The 22,795-nt window shown below is 43.0% G+C and overlaps 1 protein-coding gene across 3 annotated transcripts in view; it reads right to left on the reverse strand.

Annotated features, from left to right (window-relative positions):
* Positions 1 to 607: 607 nt before the first annotated feature.
* Positions 608 to 22,795, reverse strand: part of VOPP1 (VOPP1 WW domain binding protein) — a 108,835-nt gene continuing 86,647 nt past the window's right edge. For 2 of the 3 annotated variants that reach the window (XM_078059947.1, XM_078059946.1), the window contains one exon: positions 608 to 3,207. In XM_078059947.1, the coding sequence (XP_077916073.1) occupies positions 3,017 to 3,207 (191 nt within the window). In that variant the 3' untranslated portion in view covers positions 608 to 3,016. Of the gene's footprint in view, positions 3,208 to 5,868; positions 6,816 to 22,795 lie in introns of those variants that run through there. The other variant, XM_078059948.1, reaches the window with a different exon arrangement.

The following is a 22,795-nucleotide window of genomic DNA, read 5'->3' on the forward strand; positions in this document are numbered from 1 at the left end:
CTTTCTCCTTCAATAGATCTGTGAGAGAAATATGGTTTCTGACCCAGTAGAGCTGTATTTTTTCTTTCTTTCTCTCCTCTCCTTTCCCCTCCCCTCCCCACTCCCTTCCCCTCCTTCCTTTCTTTCTTTTTATTAAGTAGGCTCTACGCCCAGCGTGGAGCCCAACACAGGGCTTGGACTCACGACCCTAAGATCAAGACCTGAGCCGGGATCAAGAGTCGGATGGACGCTTAACTGACTGAGCCACCCAGGCACCTGAAGAGCTGCATTTTTAAAACCAAGGCTCACCTACCTATGGAAAGCAGATCCAGGCCCCCTGGATAACTAATGTCAGTGTTACCTGTGAGTTTATCTAAATAATGTTTCTTTCTACTTGCCTCAGATTATTTTTTCCTTAGCCAGATTTTTAAAATGTGTTGAGGCACCAAACGTTCCTTACATTCTTTGACGGCCTCTAATTTCTGGAGCTCCTGAGGCTGAGTGCACCACACAGCCTCCCCCGTGTCACCCCCACCTGGCCGAACCCATGACCCACTGTGTGCCCTTCCTCCTTAAAACCCTTATCTCTACCCTCTTCCCCACTTCCCAACAAAACAATCGGAGCATGTGCCCAAATTTATTTTTTATTTTGCACACATAGGAAATGGGACCCTATGAAAAGAGAACAAAAAAAGAGGAATGAGCCAAATGTTGCAGAGAAAAAACATGCACAGCTCTGCTCCCAGTTTACTCCTAACCACTGACTCTGTAAGACTTCCAACACACCAGGAGCTGGACTCACTCCAGGAGGGGGACACAGGCCAGTCAGCACAGACGGAATGAGAACGGTCAGGAAATGTCACAAGTGGGATTTCTACACACAGTATCCGCGCTCACTGTAGAAGCGTTCTCACCCAGGTTCAAGGGAAACCAAAATTTATCTTCACAAACATGGAATACGAAATTGTTGAGCACTACCTAAATCGTTCAGTCTCTGAGATCATTTGCTATCAAAAAGATAAATAAAATTTAGTCACGGATATCTGGGTGCTTTTTCAACTGCACCCTGATCCAATTCCAGGGGCAGCTCTTACTGTGCTTCGTTATTAAAAAAAAAAAAAAAAAGTGAAGGGAGAAATTTCAGTCAAAAATGCAGAACGAATGACCTGGAAGAAGAGGAACCTTCTGGACCCATGTAGTTGTCCTTGGCTGTAAACAGCCAATGTTGTGCTTTGTTGTCTCGTTTGGATCAAGGACCAGAGTGCGGGGAGTTACTGCCGTCAGGGGCAGGAGCTGGAGGTCACACGAGGGTAGCTGAAGACTCCAGCCGCACCAGCTGCGTTTGAAAACTGTGTTTCCGAGGGTTTGTGTTTGGCTCCCAGCATTTCCTGTGGAATTCCCTGGGAGGCCTGCAGATTCTCCATCTTTGCAGGAAGGTAAGTCTGAGCAGGTGCTGCAGTCCTGTCCTGATTTCTCACCCTTACCCTACACAGACGTCCCGGAAGCAAAGGGACACCCAGACTCCTGGTCTCGGGGAATGAAAACTCCAGCGAGACGTTCTGATGCTCAGGTTCAATGAGTAACAATTTCTCAAGAGGCTCCAATTAGCTTTTACAGAAATAAGCCCCCCCCCCACCCTATCCCACTACTACACACACAGGGATCTACCCATCTCGGCTACGCTGCTTTGTCTTCCTATACACAACCGGTCAGATCTCAATCTGGGTTCAAATGCACCACCAGCGTTATTTGCTGCAGAGGAACAGACCTTCCTTATAACCCCGTGACTACTTGTTAGATCCCAGGGTGACACATGTTTCTTAGCCAGGGTTTGCATTTCTAACCACATCTTTGATTCTAATTTTGATTACGTTGTCAGTGAATCCTATTCAGTACTTTTTGAAGAGATCTTCCTGCAGTCCTGGGATTTTGCATTCCTTTTTTTCAGCAAGCTTTTCCTCTTCAGAGCCCGACACACACACACACACACACACACACACACACCTGCTGAGATCAAACCACTGGCCTGGCCTGCTGGCCCTCAAAACCGCTGGCCGGACCCTGCCGGCACACCTCTCCCCAAGGGGCTGATGTGACTTCCCAGCCAGATGTGCCTCTCCGCTTTGAAAGTGTCCATCACCACCACCACCGGGGCTGCCATCGGGACGGGCATGGAGATCTCTGATCAGGCACCAAGGCCAGACAGCCGCTGATGTTCAGAGAAGACACTCTTGAGTCTGACTTTCAAGGACAGGACTCTACATGAGCTTCCACAAACTCACTAAAAAGTGGGGGAAACATTTTATTTTTGCCAAGTCAGACCAAGAGTTCATAAAATGCAGTGTCCCAGTGTGATGCAGGAAATCAATTTCCCATAAATTTAAGTAACTTTCCTTAGTGATTTTCAGGTAACTGTAGACATCCAACCTGACCTACCCTGGATCCTCATCTCCTCGATGATGTACACAGTCCTCTCCCAGCCCTGGCTTTGAAGAAGGGATGCCGCTCTCATCTCTAGGAAGCGAACGGACATAGAAAGTGCTATGAGGCTTCTCCCACACCAGAGTCTAACAGCTTCTTGAAGAGGAAGACTGACAGGATGAGGGGCTCCAAGAGTGGACCCCGCGGGCCCTCATTTCTGTGAGCTGACTGCTGTGTGCTTGGGAGGAAGCTGCCTAGGCCAGAACAAACCCCTCCTTGTGCTCCCCCTGCACACATGGGCCCCGCCGTGGCTCCTTCTCCTTAGTCTCTCTCCCGAGGATCTCAGGTGTCAACCCTTGGGGACTGTCCACACGCTGCCAGAGCTCAGATTACGTCAGAAACAGAAGCAACAGAGGAGACACAGGATAAATTCAAATACTGGTCCTCCACAGAAAACTTGAAAGGGAGCTGTGCTTGCTTTGAAGATATCAAGGAGGAACTTGCCCTTCGTGGCTCAGAAGACAATTCCTGGAAGCGACCATCGATGGGGACAGAGAGGTGGGGTGAAAGCGCCCCTCCCTGTTCCCCTGTGAGGTCGCACAGGCCGTGCCCCCTGCTACTTGGCCTTCACCACCTGTTCATATGGGGGCGGGGGTGTATTGCAGTAAGAGGGGGGCGGAGGGTAGGCTGTGCTTCCCTGGGGTGAGCTGGGTTGGACCTGGAAAGCCATCGCCATGGGATTTCCGGCAGGATTCATCCCCGGTCCTCCAGGGTCGGTGTAATATGGCAGTCCCGGCTGCTGGGCTCCTGAAAAGACAGATGAGCAGATGTGAACACAGCAGAAAAAAGGCACTGCCCATCACCCCCGGTCGTCCCCTCAGCTGACATGGACCGAGGGCCAAATGCCCAGACACGGTGGGGCACCCGGGACATGGGAACGAGCCAGAGCCACACGTGAGTCCCCAGCCTCATGCAGCCCGTGCTCTGGGGTGCGGACGGCTGAAAGGGCACCCACAAACTCCCCTGGGTGGCTAAGCGACAGGACGGACATTAACAGGATCGGGTGCAGTAGGCGGTGGGGCTCCCATGTCGCTAACCCAAAGCCTGAATGATAAACCAAGGAGGCTCTGCAAAGAGCTGGGGAAGTGCGTGCTGAAAAAATTACCAACAGAGAAGGCCGTGTCCACTTTCAAGTGAAGAAAACCAGGGCCACGGTAAGGTAAGCCAATTTGAAGCTCCCTACTGATTTCCTGACTCTTGCCAGAATTATCATTGGCAGCTCCACAAGCCCTTTGAGAACACAGTTTGCTGAAGTCCATTCCTGAAGTCTGGCCTCCATTTCCATCCGCTGGGTTAACATTTTATCAGGGTGGCGGATACCGGTCATCCAGGTGAGCCCAAGTTCACAGACAGGGAGACCATGGGAGCAAATGCCAGAGGATGGGTTGATGCACCTATGGAATCTCTACTTGTCTTTGGCACTGCTGGAGGAGATCTTTTCTCCCTGCTTCAGGCCAGCGTGCAGGACGTGGGAGGGGGCACCCAGAAGACAAAGAAGGTGACAAGCTGGCCACCCCTTCCCACCATCGAGTTGTAACTCTCATTTTAATGGGCAGGAATATTTGAGCTGCTATTTTCGAGTCTATGTTTTAGATTTGCTTACTCTGATCATGTGGATAAGGCTAGAGAGTACTGAATATATACATAAATAATCGACAAAAACAAAACTGTGAGCTTTGGGTGTGTCTCGGGCTAAGTTAATTTTGTTGGTAGACTCAGGTCTATTGGAGTTAGGCCTCATTTAACCCAGAAAGCTACTCGGAGTGTCAGAGAAATCATCCCTGTATTGGTTAGGGCTTTTTTTTTTTTTTTTTTCCTTTTTTCAAATGTCTCTTGCCACAGTTTAACTGAATAAAGGTCAGTTTACTAAGAAAGATGCCCATCAACCTGCGTAAGATGTTGCAGACCTGGCCTGTGTCAGATCTTGGAAATCTACATGTGAAAGGAGAGAATGTAAGACAGAAACCGAAGGCCAGAAATGCATTCCAGGGTGTCAGGAGGAGAGCAATCAGTCACAAATGCCACCTTTATCAATCCCTGCCTCATCTCACACCTGTATGGCCCGGCAGGCAGCACCTGCTCCTATCTGTGCATCTTTCCACTGCCTTGGGATGCATTTGCTTACAAGCCCAGGACCAGCCACGACCATGAGTTTCCCAAGGGCAGAGATTACAATTTATTTATCTCTGGATCCCTGTATATTTTATATAAACAAAAAGTTACTTAAAGATTAAAAAAAAACAAACAGGCAATTGTAATAGTTTGGAAAAGACTGACTATGAGAGGAATCCCTGACTATGAGAGAAGGAGAGAATGAGAGGTATTCAGGGGGAATAACCCAAAGGCCTTGGGGACCAATTCAATGTGAAATGCTTGAGGACAGAGAAGAGGTCTGACTTGAAGAGACCCTGGTTTCTGGTCTTGAGAAAAGGGCCCAACAAGAAAGAGAGGGAATATAAGGAAAGAGGGGGTATGGGGAAAGAGAGAGGGTTGCAGGGGAAGAGTGGGGTGCAAGGGAAAGAGGGGATGCAGGGAAAGAGGGGGTACAGGGGAAAGAGGGGGTGCAGGGGAAAGAGAGGGTACAGGGGAAAGAGGGGGTGCAGGGGAAAGAGGGGGTGCAGGGGAAGAGGGATGCAGGGGAAAGAGGGGGTGCAGGGTAAGTGCAGGGCCAATGAAAGCTCCATGGTGGGCCTGCTGGAGCTGAGGCAGCCTCAGGACTCTCCTATAAAAGTGGGGACAAAAACATGGGTGTGGTTAAAACCAGGCAGGAAGTGTGCAGGGAATGAGAAAAGTCGGCTGAGGAGAGAACTGTAGGAAAGACCAACATTCAAGACAGGAAAAAAACACCAAGCGTGTAAGGTTGTAGAGAAGAATGCAAAGGAGACTGGAGAGAAATACTGAAACACAGTGAAGTAGGGGTTGTGTTATGGCAGCAAAGGGAAAGGAGAATTTTTAAGGAAGAAGTGATTGGTCCTCTACAATGCCAAACAGAGGACAAGATAAGAAGAGCAGATTTTCAACGGATATGGTTTTTCATATCATCAGTAGTTTCAGTACAGTGGTAAGCACCAACAGCAGTGCCCAAAATTCTATACAGGGGAAGGAAAGAGAAGACCAGATGAGGGGACAGGTGATAGCTAAAAGGGATGCAGGAAGAAAGATGTGGTTTTAAGGATGGGAAATGCTCGACATTGTGTATAGGGTGTAGGAACACATATTAAGGAAAGAGAAAGGATTTCTAGGGAAGAATATCAGCTCAGTGAGGGCAGGGACCTCATAAGTCTGCTTCAACGTTTGCATCCCGCTGCCCAGCCAAGAGCCTGGTGCACCAGAGGACACCAATTCGTTCTGCTGAATGCACGGAGTCAGCAGCCAGGAGGAGGAGCACGGGGAACCCACAGTTGTGTGGGAAGGAGGACCAGGGCACTCATAGCAGACAGCCTCTATATGGAGTGAACTGGGGTGGGAGGTTATGTGAGCAGATTCCAAAATGCTCACAGAAGAGATGGCCGTAGATGGTAGCAAAACAGTGACAACGAGTGACAGAGCCCACTGGTATGGGATTCACTATGATGGGGATTTATGAACAACAGTGGAAGCCAGACACCAAAGGGATGCCAGCACCATTTCCTTCCCCTTTGGGGGGTAGAACATGGGAGAAGAGAGCTAGCCCTTCAGGACTGAAGGGTCGTGGCAGATGGTCCAGTTAGAGAAAGAAAACATACAGAGGATTCTGTGAAGAAGCTGGAGTTACAGGAAGACTGTTTCTACACTAGACAAAGAGGAAAGGATCTGGAGAAATGAGTAAAACAACGGCAGCCACACAACTCTCTCTTCTGTTTCCTCAAGTATTAAGTAAGTGTCTGTAATGCCAATCTGCAGGACACGGGTATACACACGTATTTTATGGGTGTGGTATGGGGACAGTAAGGGGATGGGAATGCGATTAGACAGAATTGTATACATATCCTTTTTTTTTTTTAAAGATTTATTTGAGAGAGAGCAAGCACGAGCGGGAGGGGCAGAGGGAGAGAGAGAGAGAGAATCTCAAGCAGACTCTGCACTGAGTGCAGAACCCAACACTGGGCTCGATCGTGTGACCCTGAGATCACGACCTGAGCCGAAACCAAGAGTCGGACACTTAACCGGCTGCGCCACCCAGGCGCCCCTCGAATTGTATACATATTCTTGAAGACGCTGAGGCTCAGGAAGATGAAGTAACTTGTCAAGGGCACACAGCTGGTATTTGGAAGCACCAGGATTGGAACACAGGAGTGGAGTGGAGAGCCCAGGCTCTTTCCAGTATGACAGGTGTTTCTCACAATAGGGCGATGAGCTTGGAGAAGAAGTTCAGGCTAGAAAGGGATGGGAAAACCAGAGAAGAGTGGTGACACAATGGGCCTACATTCTGAGCTCCAACCAAAAATGAAGGGCTTGGCTAAGAACTGTCATAACACAGACTTCCCACCTTGGCTGCCTCTTATCCCTAGCACATGATCTTATCTCCAGAGAACTGAAGTCATTTCATTCTTTGATTCTGTCATCTCTTTTCTCATTGAGAGTCTTAGCATGACTTGAGAAGGAACTCTAGATTCCGCAAAGGTGAGTAAGAATATCTTCAAGATTCTCTGTCAGCTGATAACAGCTACTCCTAAGTAGAACTATTCCACCTATGCTGAAGGATGGTCTGGCGGCCAAGCTTTCTTAACAATGACCCTGCCACCACTCAACTACGCTGACTGGCCAGTAACCTGTGAATGGATGAGCTGGGGCCAGTCTTTTCTTGAGATGCAGAAGAATCCGGCTGGTAGCAGAGAATGGAGTGGAAATGCAGGGAGAGGTGGAGACAACCTGAAGAAGACTGTGGCCCAAGAGAGATGGAAAGGTTACCAGCCCCGTGATGTCCCAATTCCCAAGAGCTTCCATGTGTCTTTATAATTAGCCCCCACTTGGAGTTAGCTCTAATGAGTTTCAGTGTTCTTTTCACTCTACTGACTGCCTGTGTTCTCAGGTAAATCAGACCCCATATCCTGCCTTCGACATCCATCTCCTCTAGCTGCTTGACATCCATCTCCTCCTAGGCTGCTCCTCAAGGTGTAGGCAGGTCTCTTAAACACACTGCAGCAGACACACAGCTCACCCTTTTCCCCCATGACTCAGACTTCCTCTATTTATTCCCACTCTTGGTTGGGGTCACTCATTTCACCAGTTCACTCATGGGACTATAAGCTAAGTTCCCTTATGAGGGATAACACACTGTCCATAATCAGGTTCTTAGCTGCTTCAGTCTTGTTTCTTATTGCCCTGCCTTATTCTTTGCCTCCCAACAAGAACCTAGTTGTTTGTATCCTGCTCACCTCTCCCCTGACCCTCACCAGAGAGCGTTTCCTATGTGTTCCACATGTAGACCACTCCTCCATCTCCCTACACCACCTCCTCCTGGCTCCTTGTCTGGCTAATTCCCATTTATCTTTCAAGTTTCAGATCAGAATCACCAAGTCCAGGAAGCTACATCTCACTGCCTACCACTCCCTTCCTCGCTGGATTAGGTACCCTGTCTTCCTGGCATCCAGAACAGTATAATTTTCTGAGCTTTCTGCACACGAAGACAGGATCATTCATCTTGGAACCCTCAGAGTCCAGAACAGCACGTGGTATGTGATATTCCATAAATACATGAGATGAATGACTGAAGAGGGATGAGTGGTGATGTTGCTTTGGATTCTCCCTCTGCTATACTGTGCTGGGCACACTTGGCAGTTTCCCGAGGCACACCGATTTCTGACACGACAGGAAGAACAGGCTGCCCCAGCCCAGCAAGCTTGCACCAACCCTGCCTGTCCCTCCTGAGGACAGAGGCATTCAAAGATGACCTCAACTCCCTATCACAGATGACAGCAGGGTGGGCTGTGGTCTTTGCACCAGAGACGTGCCTCGGGCTGTGTCTATAACATCCGTGCATCACGGCCACTCACACTGGAGAATAATGAGACGCACTGGCAAATGTGTCCAATTTAACTGGCATTTTTATGTTAACAGTCACAACTCATGGATATTGCTGGGAATTAGAAGGATAGGACTGAAATATTGAAGATGGAGAGGCACTTGGAATATTAAAGAAACAGAACAGATGGGAGGTGGATAAATTACGTAGTTGCCAGAATATGAGCCCTTAGGTGAAAACACTTGGCAAACACAGGGATGGAACATGCTGGAAAGACTGTGGTGTAGGTGGAAGGTCAGCAGAAACAGAGGATGGACCCTCACAGAGCACCTGGCCAGGTGGAGGCACCAGCTCACACAGAGACATTTGCTAGATCTCTGCTCATTTGGCTAAAAGACTAAGTCTTGACAAGACACTGACCTGGTTGACCAGTCGGCCTCCCATAGAGAAGAGAAACTGAGGAGGTGGACTCAGTTCTGACTCGTTTAGGGAAGTGGCAGACAGAACACTACTTCCCCTGTGTGAAAACCACAGGGAGAAGGCCAGGCAAGAACAGGTCTGTGTCCACAGGCTTGAGAGAGAGAATTTCAAAAATGTTCCCCAAAATGTATACACGATTCTAGGGCACATAACTCTGGAATCCAAAGCATATTAAAATCGAAATCTCAACTCCATAATCACAAATAAGCATGATGATAACACTTTCAAAGGTTGCAAACCAAGCCAGTGTGACTGATCCTAAAGAACAAAATTGAAAAGTGAACCTATCACCAGAATGGAACCAGGTAAAATAAAATCCAATGGAGCTAAGGGTTGACACAAAACTGAACAAAAAAGAACCTTTTCAAAAATGTATGCATGGAGGATAAAGAAGATTCAGAAAGGAAACAAATGGCCAAGAGAAAAACATTCAATCTGATTCTCTTGTTAAAAAGAATGGTTTGAAATGGAAACGGAGATTAAAATGAGGGAAAATAAAACTCTAAGATAAGTAAGAACAGGCCGGGTTTGGGGAGAGCAATCAGATGGCCTGACTCTTGACAAAGTACCACTGTGTAGAAAGTGAGGAAGAAAACCAGCATTTAAGCCCTGCATTAATACTATGAGATGCACATCATTTATTCCCGTTTTGTAGATGCAAAAGCTGAAGGCCAAAAATTGTACATAATTTGCCCAGGAGGATCTTCTTCTACTGGACAATATTTGGATCTGTAAGACACAAGGAGTCCACCCTGCAGCAAGCAGGGTGAAGTAGCTAAGAGTGAGCTGGGGTGGGCAGCGTACACAGATGGAAGGAAGGAGCTTGAGTCCCGGTACGCTGCGAAGTAAGCCACAGAGTTAAACCAGGAGCCTCCCTCTTTGTGACTTTTTATCACAAGAGATAACTCTTAAAAACTGGGGTGTCAGTTGCTGCCAAAAATGCCAGAACAAATTCTTGCAGAGAACATTTTCATGATTGACAGACAAGTCTCCCCGCCCTTCATTACTTGCCCCTTTCTTTCTTCTGAACTGTATTTTTTCATTTTGCTAAATTGTCTCAGCTACTAAAAATATTTTTCAGTTCATTCTCTAGGATTTTTTTAGGTATGTAATGATATATTGTTTACAATTAGAAATAGTTTTATTTCTCCTTCCTAATGGTAAAATGTTATCTTTCATGTTAATACTTTAGCCAGAAGTTCTAGAACAATGTTAAATATTGATGATAGTAAATATTCTAATTTTTTAATGGGGATACTTTTACTGTTGCACTAAAGATGATGTTGGCAGCAGGCCCAGAGTATAAATTTACTTCATCCTTACTGAACATCAAAAGGCACAGCTGGTCATATTGGGGGTATATCACTGAGGACTTGATCCTTGCCTTCCAGGACCCGCAAGGAACATACACTCTAAGTCTTTATTATATTAAGAAAAAGCCTTACAATACCAGTTACATTACTAGTTTACAGTACACTAATGGCTTTGAAAGGGTTGTGATAAGGGATTTATACTGAATTTTATCAAATTTTATCAACAGCTTTTTCAGCATCTACTGAGATACTCATTTTTTGTTTTGTTTTGCATTTTTTATTGTGGTGAAATATACATAACCTAAAATTTGCCACCTCGACCATTTTTAAGTTTACAATACAGTGGTATTAAATATACTCACACTGTTGTGCAATCATCACCACGATAGGTCCCCATAACTCTTTTCATCTTGTAAAAGTGAAACTCTATATCCATTAAACAATGACTCCCCATCATCCCCTTCCCTAGCCCTGGGCAACCACCAGTGTACTTTCTGTCTTTATGCTTCTGACTACTCTAAGTGCCTCATATAAGTGGAATCATACAATATTTGTCTTTTTGTGGCTGACTTATTTCACTTAGGATAGTATCTTCAAAGTTCGCCCATGTTGTAGTACATCATAACTCCTTCCTTTCTAAATTAATATCCCATTGTGTATGTGTGTACATGCCACATTTTGTTTATCCATTCATCTGTCAGTGGACACTTGCGTTACTTCTATGTATCAGTAATTGTGAATAACGCTGCTACGAACTTGGGTACACAAATTTATCTTCGAAACTGCTTTCAATTCTTCCGGGTATATACCCAAGAAGTGAAATTGCTGGATCATGTATGATGGTAATTATATTTTTAACTTTCAGGAATCGACATCCTGTTCCCATAGTGGCTGTACTATTTCACATTCCCACCAACAGTGCAAAAGGGTTCCAACTTCTCCACGTTCTTTCCAACACTTGTTTTCTGCTTTTTGACTACCTATCTTAGTGGGTATGAGGTGGTTATCTTGTAGCCTTGATTTGCATTTCCCTAATGATTAGTGATCTTGAGCATGTATTCATGTGCTTGTTGGCCATTTGTGTATCTTCTTTGGAGAAATGTCTATTAAAGTCCATTGCCTATTTTTGAATAGGGTTATTTGATTTTTTTTTTTTTTGGCTGTTTTATGAGTTCTCTATATATTCTAGATATTAATTGCTTATTAAATATGATTTGCAAATGTTTTCTCCTATTGGGGGTATAGCCTTTTTACTCTATTGATAGTGTCTTTTGATACATAAAATACTGAAATTTTCATGAAGTCCAACTTGCGTTTTTTTTTTTTTTCTTTTATTACTCAGACCTTTGGTGTCATATCCAAGAAATCGCCAAATCCATTGTTGTGATACTTTTGCCTTTGTTTTCTTCTTCTTCTTCTTTTTTTAAAGATTTTATTTATTCATTTGAGAGAGAGGGACAGAGAGAACACACAAGCAGGGGGAGAGGCAGAGGGAGAGGGAGAAGCAGGCTCCCCACTGAGCCAGCTGGGAGCCCGATGTGGGGCTTGATCCCAGGACTCGGAGATCACGACCTGAGCTGAAGGCAGACGCCCAACCATCTGAGCCACCCAGGCTCCCCTGTCCTTGTTTTCTTCTAAGAGTTTTATTGTTTTAGGTCCTATATTTAGGTCCTTGATCCATTTACTTTTATTTAAAAATAAACTTATTTTTTAAGATTTTTTTTTTTTTAAGTAGGCTCCACACCTAGCATGGTGCCCAACATGGGGCTTGAACTCATGATCCTGAGATCAAGACCTAAGCTGAGATCAAAAGTTGGATGTCTAACTGACTGAGCCACCCAGGCACCCTTTAGAGATTTTATTTTCAAGTAATCTCTACATCCAATGTGGGGCTTGACCTTACAACCCCGAGATCAAGAGTCGCATGCCCTACCAACTGAGCCAGCCAGGCACCCCAAGTCCTTGATCCATTTTAAGTTAATTTTTGTACACAGTGTTAGGTAAGGGTCCAACTCCATTCTTTTGCATAGGGATTTCCAGTTTTCCCAGCGTAATTTGTTGACCAGACCATCCTTTGCCCATTGAATGGCCTTTGGCACTCCTGCTGAAAGTAATTTGATCAAATATGCATGGATTTATTATGGGGCTCTCTATTCTTTTCCATTGGTTTGCTTATCTGTCTTTATGCCAATACCACATTGTTTTGATTAAGGTAGCTATTTAGTAAGTTCTGAAATCAGGAAGTGTGACTCCTCCAATTTTCGTTTACTTTTTCAAGACTGTTGGCTAATCAACGTCTTTTGAGATTCCATATGAATTTTAGGATGGGTTTTTCTATTTCTGTAAAAAACATCATTGGGACTTTGATAGGGTTTGCCTAGACTCTGTAGAATGCTTTGGGTAGTACTGACATTTTAACAATATTAAGTCTTCCAATCCATGGACATGAGATCAGTTTCCATTTATGTCCTTTAAAATTTCTTGCAGCAATGTTTATAGTTTCCACTGTAAAAGTCTTTCACCTCCTTGGTTAAATCACTAATTATTTTATGTTGTACTGCTACTGTTAAGTGGAATCGTTTTTTAATTTCCTTGTCAGATTGTTCACTGCTCATGTATAGAAATTTAACTGATTTTTCTGTTGATTGTTTCCTGATACTTTGCTGAATTCATTTACTGTATCTTTTTTTGGTCAAATATTTAGAATTTTCTACATATAAGATCATATCATCTGTAGTTTCCTTCCTTCCTTTCTTCTTTTTCCTCTCCTCTCCTTCCCTTTCCTTTCTCCGCCCCTCCCCCCCCAATCTCTCTCTCTTTCTTTCATCTTTGTCTGGTTTTGGCATCAGGGTAATGCTGGCCCTGTAGAATATATTTGGAAATTTCCCTACCTCTCCCATTTTTTGGAATAGTTGAAAAATAGGTATTAACTCTTCTTTAAATGTTCGGTAGAATTCACCTATGAATCCATCTGGTCCTCAACTTTTGTTTGTTGGGAGTTTTTTGATTACCAACTCAAATTCATTACTAGTAATTGGTCTGTTCAGATTTTCTATTTCTTCATGATTTAGTTTTGAAAAATTATACGTTTCTAGGAATTTATTCATTTCTTCCAGGTTGTCCAATTTGTTGGCATGATTTTTGTAGTATTCCCTTATAATCTTTCATATTTCTATAATGTCAGGTTTTACTTCTCTTTTGTTTCTGATTTTATTTATTTGGGTCCTTTCTCTTTTTTTCTTGATAAATATGGCTAAGGGCTTACCAATTTTATATTTTCAAAGAACCAGCTCTTGGTTTCATTGATTTTTTTCTATTGTTTTGATGACGTAGTTACCTCCTATTCCTAGTTTGCTGAGTGTGTTTGTGTTTTATTATAAAAGGGTGCTGAATTTCATCAAATGCTTTTTCTGCATCATCTGAGATTATTATGTGTTTTTTTTCCTTCATTCTGTTGATGTGGTTTATTACACTGATTTTTATTTGTTGAACAGTCTTTGTATTCAGGAATAAATCCCATTTGGTCACTGTGTATAATCCTTTAAAAATACTCCTGAATTCTGTTTGCTAGTATTTTGTTGAGGAGTTTTTCATCAATGTTCACCGAGGACAATGGTCACCTATAATTGTCTTGTAGTGTCTTTGTCTGACTTTGGTGTAGGGTTATTAATGTTGGCCTCATAGAATGCGTTAGGAAGAGTTGCTTCCTCTCCAATTTTTGGGAAAGCATGAGAAATGAAATCACCAGGTTCAGGGCTTTATTTTGTTGGAAATTTTCTTTTTCTTTTTTTTTAAGATTTTATTTATTTCTTTGACAGAGAGAGAGAGATCACAAGTAGGCAGAGTGGCAGGCAGAGGGAGAAACAGGCTCCCTGCTGAGCAGGGAGCCCAATGCGGTACTCGATCCCAGAGCCCTGGGATCATGACCTGAGCTGAAGGCAGATGCTTAACCAACTGAGCCACCCAGGTATCCCTACAATAATACTTTCTTTAAAACATTTATTTATTTGAGAGAGAGAAAGAGAGAGTGCCCGTGTGCGAGCAGGAGGGGCAGAGGAAGAGGGGGAGAGAGAGAATCCTTAAGCAGACTCCCCACTGAGCACGGGAGCCCAACATGGGGCTGGACCTCAGGACCCTGAGATCATGACCTAAGCCGAGGTTGGATGCTTAACCGACTGAGCCACCCAGGTGCCCCTATAATAATACTTTTTATATTGCCAAGGCATCTACCTTTACTGAGATGTTTATTTCTCCATATGGCTTCGAGTTACTGTCTAGTGTCCTTCATCTCATCCTGCCAGACTCCCTTGAGCATTTCCAGCAGGGCAAGTCTACTGGTTGCAAAGTCCTTCAGCTTTTGTTTATCTGGGAATGTCTTAGTTTCTTCCTCACTTTTGAAGGAAAGTTTTGCCTAGAGTATTCTTGGTTGACAGATTTTTTTATTTTAGCACTCTGAATATGTCAGCCCACTGTCAGCCCACTTGGTTGACAGATTTTTTTATTTTAGCACTCTGAATATGTCAGCCCTCCATAGTTTCTGATGAGAAATCTGCTTATGTTCTCACTGAGGGATGATCCCTGTGGTTTTCAAGATTCTCTCTTGGTCTCTGGCTTTTGGGAAAGATTGACTATAATGTGTCTTGGTGTGGCTCTTTGCATTCCTCTTACTTGGAGTTTGTTGAGCTTCTTGGATGTTTATATTCATGTCTTTCATCAAATTTTGGAAGTTTTCAACCATTATTTCTTCAAATATTCTCTGTGCCTTCTGTCTTTCTGACACTTCCATGATGCAAATGTTGGTCTGCTTGATGCTGCCCTACAAGCCCCTTAGGCTCTATTCACTTTTCTTCAATCTTTTTTGTGTTCCTCAGACTTGATCAATTCTATTGTCTTGTCTTCAGTTTGCTGATTCTCTCTTCTGCTTGTTCAGATCTGCCTTTGAATCCATGTGGTGAATTTTCCATTTCACTTATTGTACCTTTTAGTTCCAGAATTTCTTGTTGGCATCTTTTTAGGTTATCTCTTTAATATTTCCACTTGTTAATACATCGCTTTCTTTACCTTCTCCACATATACCTGTAGTTCTCTGAGTATCTTTAAAACAAATGTTTTAAAGATTTGTTTAGCAGATGTGGCATTAGGTCTTTTTCATGAACAGTCTGTTGATTTAATTTTTTCTTTGAATGGGCCATACTTTCTTATTTCTTTGTATGATTTGTGATTTTTTTTGCTGAACACTGGACATTTGAATCTAATAATGTGGTAACTCTGAAAATCACATCCTCTTCTTTCCCCAGAGTCTGCTGTCTTTGTTACTATTTTTATTTTTTAAAATTAATTGTTGTAGGCTGTCTCTGTGCTGAGAATCAGCCTGAGATATAAACTTAACAGTCTTCTCCCTGGGATGTGCAGTCACGTTCTAATTTTTTGTATATGCAGTTGTTTTTGAACATCTTAGCCTTTAATGTCTGGCTCTAAAAGGAGAAAAAGTGAAAAATGGAGGGACAGGGAGAAGGGCACTGGCCATTTAAATTCCCTGGAGGTCACTTCAGCTGGAGGAGGAAGGGCTTGGAACAGTGTGGGGAGGTGCCTCTTAAACCAGTACTAGCAAATAGCTATCAGAGTGCAGAGCCCCCATGTCTGGAGGGCAGGGTCCTTTTGCCCACCCTGCTCCTGCATGCCATGCACAAGCTCCTCAAGGAGTATGTGCTCAGCTGCCTATCAAGTGGCCTGCATTGAGGATGGGTAGCTGCTAGAGTGCTAAGAGTTGAAATTGACCAAATTAACTGCAATTTAACCTCCTAGTCTTCCCCGAAAGTTACAAGCTTTCAACAGACTGAAAAATTCCAAGATAACAGTTAAAATCCATGTATAACTTTTGATTCTCTCACAACTTAACTAGTAATAGCCAACTGCGGACTGGAAACCTTATATGTATTACATATATATATATATATCTATATATATATAGCATTCTTACAATAAAGTAAGCTAGAGAAAATGTTATTAAGAATATTGTAAAGAAGAAAAAACACACTTACAGAACCGTATGGTATTAATTGAAAAAAAAAAAAAAACAACCCACACATAAATGGACCTGCACAGTTCAAACCTGTATTGTTCAAGGGTCTACCTGTGTAGTTACATCAGACAGTTTCTGCAATTTTTGTCTAGGTGAGGAGAGAAATTCCTGGTGCTTCCTAGTCCAACTTCTTCCCGGAATTCTCTGCCAATCATGCTTTTTGATCTAACTTACAATGTTAACAGCTTGCCTAATATTAGACTATCCTTGCTCTCTTAGGAAGATCAATGCTTGGTTATGGTGGTTTACTTCTTTGACACATTGTTTAATTCAGCTTTCTAGGACTTTTGTATTTATGCTCATTAAACACATTTCAGTATAAGTTAATTCTGTTGTTTCCAAGTTATACCTTCATAAAGCAAATTATGTAGATTTCTATATTTTTTTCCATAATTTTCTATACATTGTAGTAATACATACACTGTTAAAATGCACAGGTTCTTAAAAGTTTTAAAGATACCTTATGAATTTACAGCCATTTTAGAAGTTAATTCTTTGAAAAGTTCTTCAAACTCTTGCTAGGTCCACTGAAATTTTCAAGGTTCTGATGCATCTTTGGTAATGTACACTTTCCTATCTTACCAAGGCTTTCCATTTCATGAATACTTCCTTATAATCTTTAATCTTCTCTGTTTTAATTTATGATTTTATTTTTTCCCTGTTCTACGGATTAGATACATCAAGGGTAGGACTTGCAATGACATTTACTTTTATTGCTTTTGTACTGAGTACTAACTTATAAATTTGCAATCTATTCTTCTGCTTTGTGCAATTAATTTATATTTTTATTATTTGCTTCTTACTGCTTTCTGTGAGTTTATTAGTTTCTGAACCTCTTTTAAGGAGAGGTCAGTTCATTTGCTTCCATATTTTAAACTTTTAGCAAAGAATAAGGCTATGAATGTACCTCTAGAAGTCAACTTACATACACTGCATATATTTTTGTATTAACATTCATACTGATTCCTATATTCACGTGTGTATTCAACAAATATTGAATCCTTACCATGTGCCAGCACTGTTCCAGGCATTTAGGACACAGCAATGACAAAAACAAAATCTCAGTCTTTATGATGCTTGCAGCGAAGAGAGACAATAAGCAAGGTAATAATAAAAAATACAGTACATTGATATTAAGTGTTAAAAATGAAAATAAAGCAGGGATGTTGGAAAAAAGCAAAGAAGGGAGGAGGAAAGGGAATGCAATTTTCCACTGTGTAACCAGGGAGGGTCTCATGAGAAGGTGAAAGACCTAAAAGAAATGAAGAAATCCACCCTGAGTGTATGGGGGAAGGTAATGGAGAAGCATGCCGTGTGTATATGGCAGGGAGGGTTTAGATGGAGAAAGAGCCTTTCAGGCAAAAGGAATCACAGTGCAAAAGACACCAACATAGCAGCCTGGAAGGTCTGAGGAAGAGCAAGAGGCCAGTGTGCAGTGGGAGTGGAATGAGCTGGGAAGACAGCAGCAGGAGAGGCAAGTGGGAACAGAAGAGCAGTAGGAGGGGGAGAGACAGGGAGGGGCCTTGTTGGCCACCGTAAAGACTTCTGACTGTGAGCAGGGTGTGTGGTCTCTAGAGAGCTGTGAGCCTTCCACTTAGGAAGCGCTGACCTCTCTTTGACAGCGTCTGCTTTGTAGGAAATGGACCAAAGCAGGGGAAGTGGGAAGCAAGAAGACTAGTCAGGAGGCTCCGGTGAGGATCTGAATAAAAGGTGGCAGATGGGAGAAAATGTCAAGATGGCTTTGGGCCCAAGCAGCTGGAAGCACAGAGCTGCCATTCGCTGAGATGGGAAGACTGGGTGGGCAGGCTTGGGGTGAGGAGCGGTAAATACCAGGCCCTCACTCCTACCCTTCATTTGCTCAACAAATGATTTAGGGAGTATTCTTTTATTTCCAAGTAGGAGCAGGTTATTTATTTGCTCATTTGCAGATTTCTTAAAACTCCAAGTTTAGAACCACTACTAGTAGCAGTTACTGGCACTTACGGAGCGTTGCCTCAGGCCTGGAGCTGAGCGCCGTCTGTGGATCATCTCAGATGCAGTCACCCCTAGCAAGTCTCTTATGAGCTCAGCCTCACAGCTGAGGAGCTTGAAGCTTAGGGAAACCGAGTCACATTCCCAAGATGTGCTAGAGGGGCATGAAGTTAGAAATGAAACCGCGATCACCCTAGCCCAGACCCTGAGGTATATGATTTCTGCTTTTGTAAACTTATTTAGATTTTCTTGGTAGTGTACAACTCGAAAAATTCTTTTAAATGCGCCAGTAACTTTTATACTTTGATCAGATTCATAGTAATGCATGGGCACTCCTCCAGTTCACACCATTCTTTCCCCTCATTTCTAAGTTTTCGTGTTATACACCTGAATTTATTCAATACATAACTCAAGTTACATCGTCACAATACAAAATTATTTTTATCAGCGTTAAAAAGACTTCTTTTTTATATGTGTATATATTCAGAAAATCACGGGTTATTTCTTGAAGGATAAACAAAAGACTGGGAATACTGGTAAGCTGAAAAGAAAAAGAAAACCAAGGAAGAAATGACTTTGTATACTTCCTCTTGCATTTATTACCCATTACAAAAAAAAGGGGCCTTTTTCTACTGCTTCTTTGGGAGGAGGAGGAGGGGAGGGAGTTAAAAGGATTATCTGTATTAGTAGGTACCTAATACCTTCATGCTGACCTGCCAGGGTTTATAGAGATTATATATGGAGTTGAAATACAGCTGAGACACACATAAACACTGGGGCCCCAATGTCTCACGAGAAAAGGCAGCCGCAAGCTTTGTGAGCAAGGTAAGTAGGAAATAAAACCCTTCCACCAAAAGTTTTCACTTTTTCTTTCCTGGCAGTATAAATCCGGAGTTGAGCGAAGAAAAGTTTTGCTCACTACTGACAATTTTTTACAACAGAAGCCAAAATAATTGTTCTAAGAATACAGCGGTATTCCAAGGAGCAAATCCTAGAGCACAAGGCAGAAAAAGAGCAACAGTGATCACATCCCAACAGAGATAAGGACTAAATTCTACTCTAGTCCTGCGGATCTCAAAGGTTCTCACACAGGCTTTAATGCTTAGCTCGAATGAGATCAGTTATTACCCCCAATGCCCACCCCTCCCTTTTTCTTGTTGTTGTTTCTTATCAAACATCTAGGCTCCTCTGTGTGGGTACTATTCTATATCCCCTGGGGATCTTGTTAAGATGCAGATGTTGATAGAGCATCTCCGTGGTGGCACGAGAGTCTGCACTTCTAACAAGCTCCCAGGGATGCACTTATGTCTCCGGCTCAAACTTTGAGTAGCAAGAACTAGACACTTTACAAGTGTCTATTGATCTTCATAACATTATTCCCCCTCTTAGAAGAGAAATCTGAGTCCTAAAGAGATTAGGTCCCTCGGTTCACTGGAACTCTTCCGTAAGTCCTGTCAACTCTAGGCCCAGATGGACCCCACACCTGTTCTGTTGCCACCAACCTCCCTGCCACCACCCTGGCCCAGACCACCACTGCCTCCTCCTGAGATGGCGACAGACAGTCTGGTTCCTCTTCTTCCATCTGTGATTCTCACGGAAAGTTCTCCCATGTAGCTATCAAATCACCTTTGATCATTCTCCGCTAAACACCCCCTAATGCACTCCTATTACTTTTCTGTTACATTCGTCAGCTGTCTCTCTCTAAAGCAGTATGTAATTGGATTTTTAACACAACTTGATGATATTTTAACACATTTAGAGCCACTGGAATATATATTGTAGGTAGTCTTCCACTTTCATATTCTGCTTTTATGTCTCCTCAATGTTTCTCATCTAGTCTGTTTTCTTGCCTTAAAAAATGTTTACTACTATCTTTGATGCTGATTTAGAATGCAGACATGTTACTTTTTTTGGGGGGGAGAGGCAGTGGGAGAGGGAGAGAATCATAAGCAGGCTCCACTCCCAGGGCAGAGTCCAACATGGGGCTTGACCTCACGACCCTGAGATCACGACCTGAGCCAAAATCAAGAGTCGGACGCTTAATCGACTGAGCCACCCAGGTGCCCCAACATGTTACTTTTAATTCCAAGAGTAGGTACTATAAAGATGCATAATAAGGTGTCAAACTCAATACTGGGGTTCCTTTTGTGGAAAACTAGCATTACCAACTTCCTTCTACCCCTTTGCCAGTCTTTAACTGAACCTGGGGACAAACATGTTCTTTCCCCTTTCCACCCCATCATGTGCTTCTCCAGTTTGTAGAAGCCTCATGAACAAAAAAGTGCTGGGCAGAAGTGCCCAAAGATGGCAAAGGCAATGTTGGAGCTGGCTTTCTTTTACTGAGGCTTCTGGTGACAGACGGGAGGCCAATTTGAGGGTGTGGAGCAGAACCCGATGACCAGTAGGATACTGTGACTTTCTATGATTTTTCTCTCTTGTTTGCCTATGATAACTCAAAGGGAACTAATAAAATACCCCTGGTTGGCTATATACCCACTGCTAAGCTTGCTTTGTTTTCAGCAATAATAATTACCTTCATGGGTGTCAAATGAGTAGCCAGCCTAGCTTCCTACCGGACAGCTTTTCCTCCACAGAGATGCAAGGGTTAAAATATTTTTTCCTTCAAATCTTTATCTAAATTCTATTTAGTTAACATATAGTGTAATATTGGTTTCAGGAGATTTTAGTGATTCATCACTTACATATAACACTCAGTGCTCATCATAACCAGTGCCCCCCTTAAAGCCCATCACCCATCTAGCCCATCCCCCCACCCACCTCCCTCCGTCAACCCTCAGTTTGTTCTCTGCCATTAAGAGTCTCTTATGGTTTGCTTCTCTCTCTCTCTTTTTTCTTTGCATGTATTCATTTGTTTTGTTTCTTAAATTCCACATATGAGTGAAATCATATGGTATCCATCTTTCTCTGACCTATTTCGCTTAGCATAATACACTGTAGCTTCATTCGCTTAGCATAATACACTGTAGCTTCATTCACATTGCATATGGCAAGACTGTATTCTTCTGATGGCTGAGTAATATTCCACTATGTATATATACCACATCTTCTTCATCCATTCATCAGTCGATGGACATCTGGGCTCTTTCCGTAGTTTGGCTATTGTTGATAATACTGCTATAAACATCAGGGTACACGTGCCCCTTCGAGTCTGTATTTTTGTATCCTTTGGGTAAATACCTAGTAGTGCAAATGTTGGGTCATGGGGTAGTTCTATTTTTAACTTTTCGAGGAACCTCCATACTGTTTTCCAGAGTGGCTGCATGAGTTTGCATTCCCACCAACAGTGTAAGAGAATTCCCCTTTCTCCGCATCCTCGCCAACACCTGTTGTTTCCTGACTTGTTAATCTTAGCCATTCTGACAGGTGTGAGGTGGTATCTCATTGTGGTTTTGATTTGTATTTCATAAGGGTTAAAATATTAATACACAACAAAGAGCAAGCAGAAAAACATTTTAAAGTATCTTCCCAAGACATTAAAAGTCTTCTAAAAAAAGATGAAATGTATCAGAGGACACTGAAAGTTTATAAAAGGTCAACTGAAAAGGTAAAAGGCAGATCAGGTGGAAAATGCATGTTGTGTATTATTTTTGCTGAAGTGCCACATGCAACCCGAATATGTAAGATGAGAGAATAAAAATTTCAAACTTCATAATTTTTAACTTCAGGATCTACAGCTTCCACATTTTTCTGTTAGATTAGAGGTCAGGAGTTACTACTGCTGTCATTCTGCTTCGCTGTCCTTCTTGAGGAGCCCAGAGGCAGGGGCCATCTGTTTAATCTCCACTGTATGCACTTGGCTAAGCTCGGCACTTGGCACACAGTGCATGTGCTTCAAACACATTGACAGGTGACAGAAGGAGACTGCGTGTGTACAAGACATCATTTGGGGACCTCTCTGCAACAAGGAGCCCTCTGTCTAGTCTGGCCCAAGTCTGCCCTTACTTCAGCTCTGAAAGGACTAATCACAGCCATTTTGAATACATTTAGGGAGAAAAGTTCATGATGACAGGCTTGGGAGGCAGTCTGGACAGATGAAGCAGCAGACATGAAAGGTAATCTAAGGGTCTTAAATGCAAATGAAGTGAGTGGGAACAGTCTGTCCGACTGGCTTTGCACTTAGGAACCACGTAAGGAGCACACTTCAGACACGTGTCATCTTCCCTCAAGTACGAGTGGTTTTTAAGAATGTGCACTGCGCAGAAAAGGGGATCAAACTCTGTCTCTGCTCTGTCATTGGCAGAGCAGAGAATAATAAGCAGAAGACTTACATGTGCTAGAAGTTTCTGTCCCCAATGATCAAAGATTATAGATGGGAACACTGCTGTCATTAAAGTAACAATATGAACTGCCTACCAACAGGGCAGGCTATAAAAAATGCCTTTCCTTTTGCATTGCACTCTGTGTGAAGTGTGTCATCTATCTGTAGTAGCTAAGGATATTAAATGTTTTTATGGGGGAAAAAAAACCCTCACATTTTCAAATGGCAGGAAAAAAATTAAACTCCCATTTTTATATGGTAGAACA

The sequence above is a fragment of the Halichoerus grypus genome, chromosome 12, assembly GCF_964656455.1.
Source record: "Halichoerus grypus chromosome 12, mHalGry1.hap1.1, whole genome shotgun sequence".
Lineage (NCBI taxonomy): Eukaryota > Metazoa > Chordata > Mammalia > Carnivora > Phocidae > Halichoerus > Halichoerus grypus.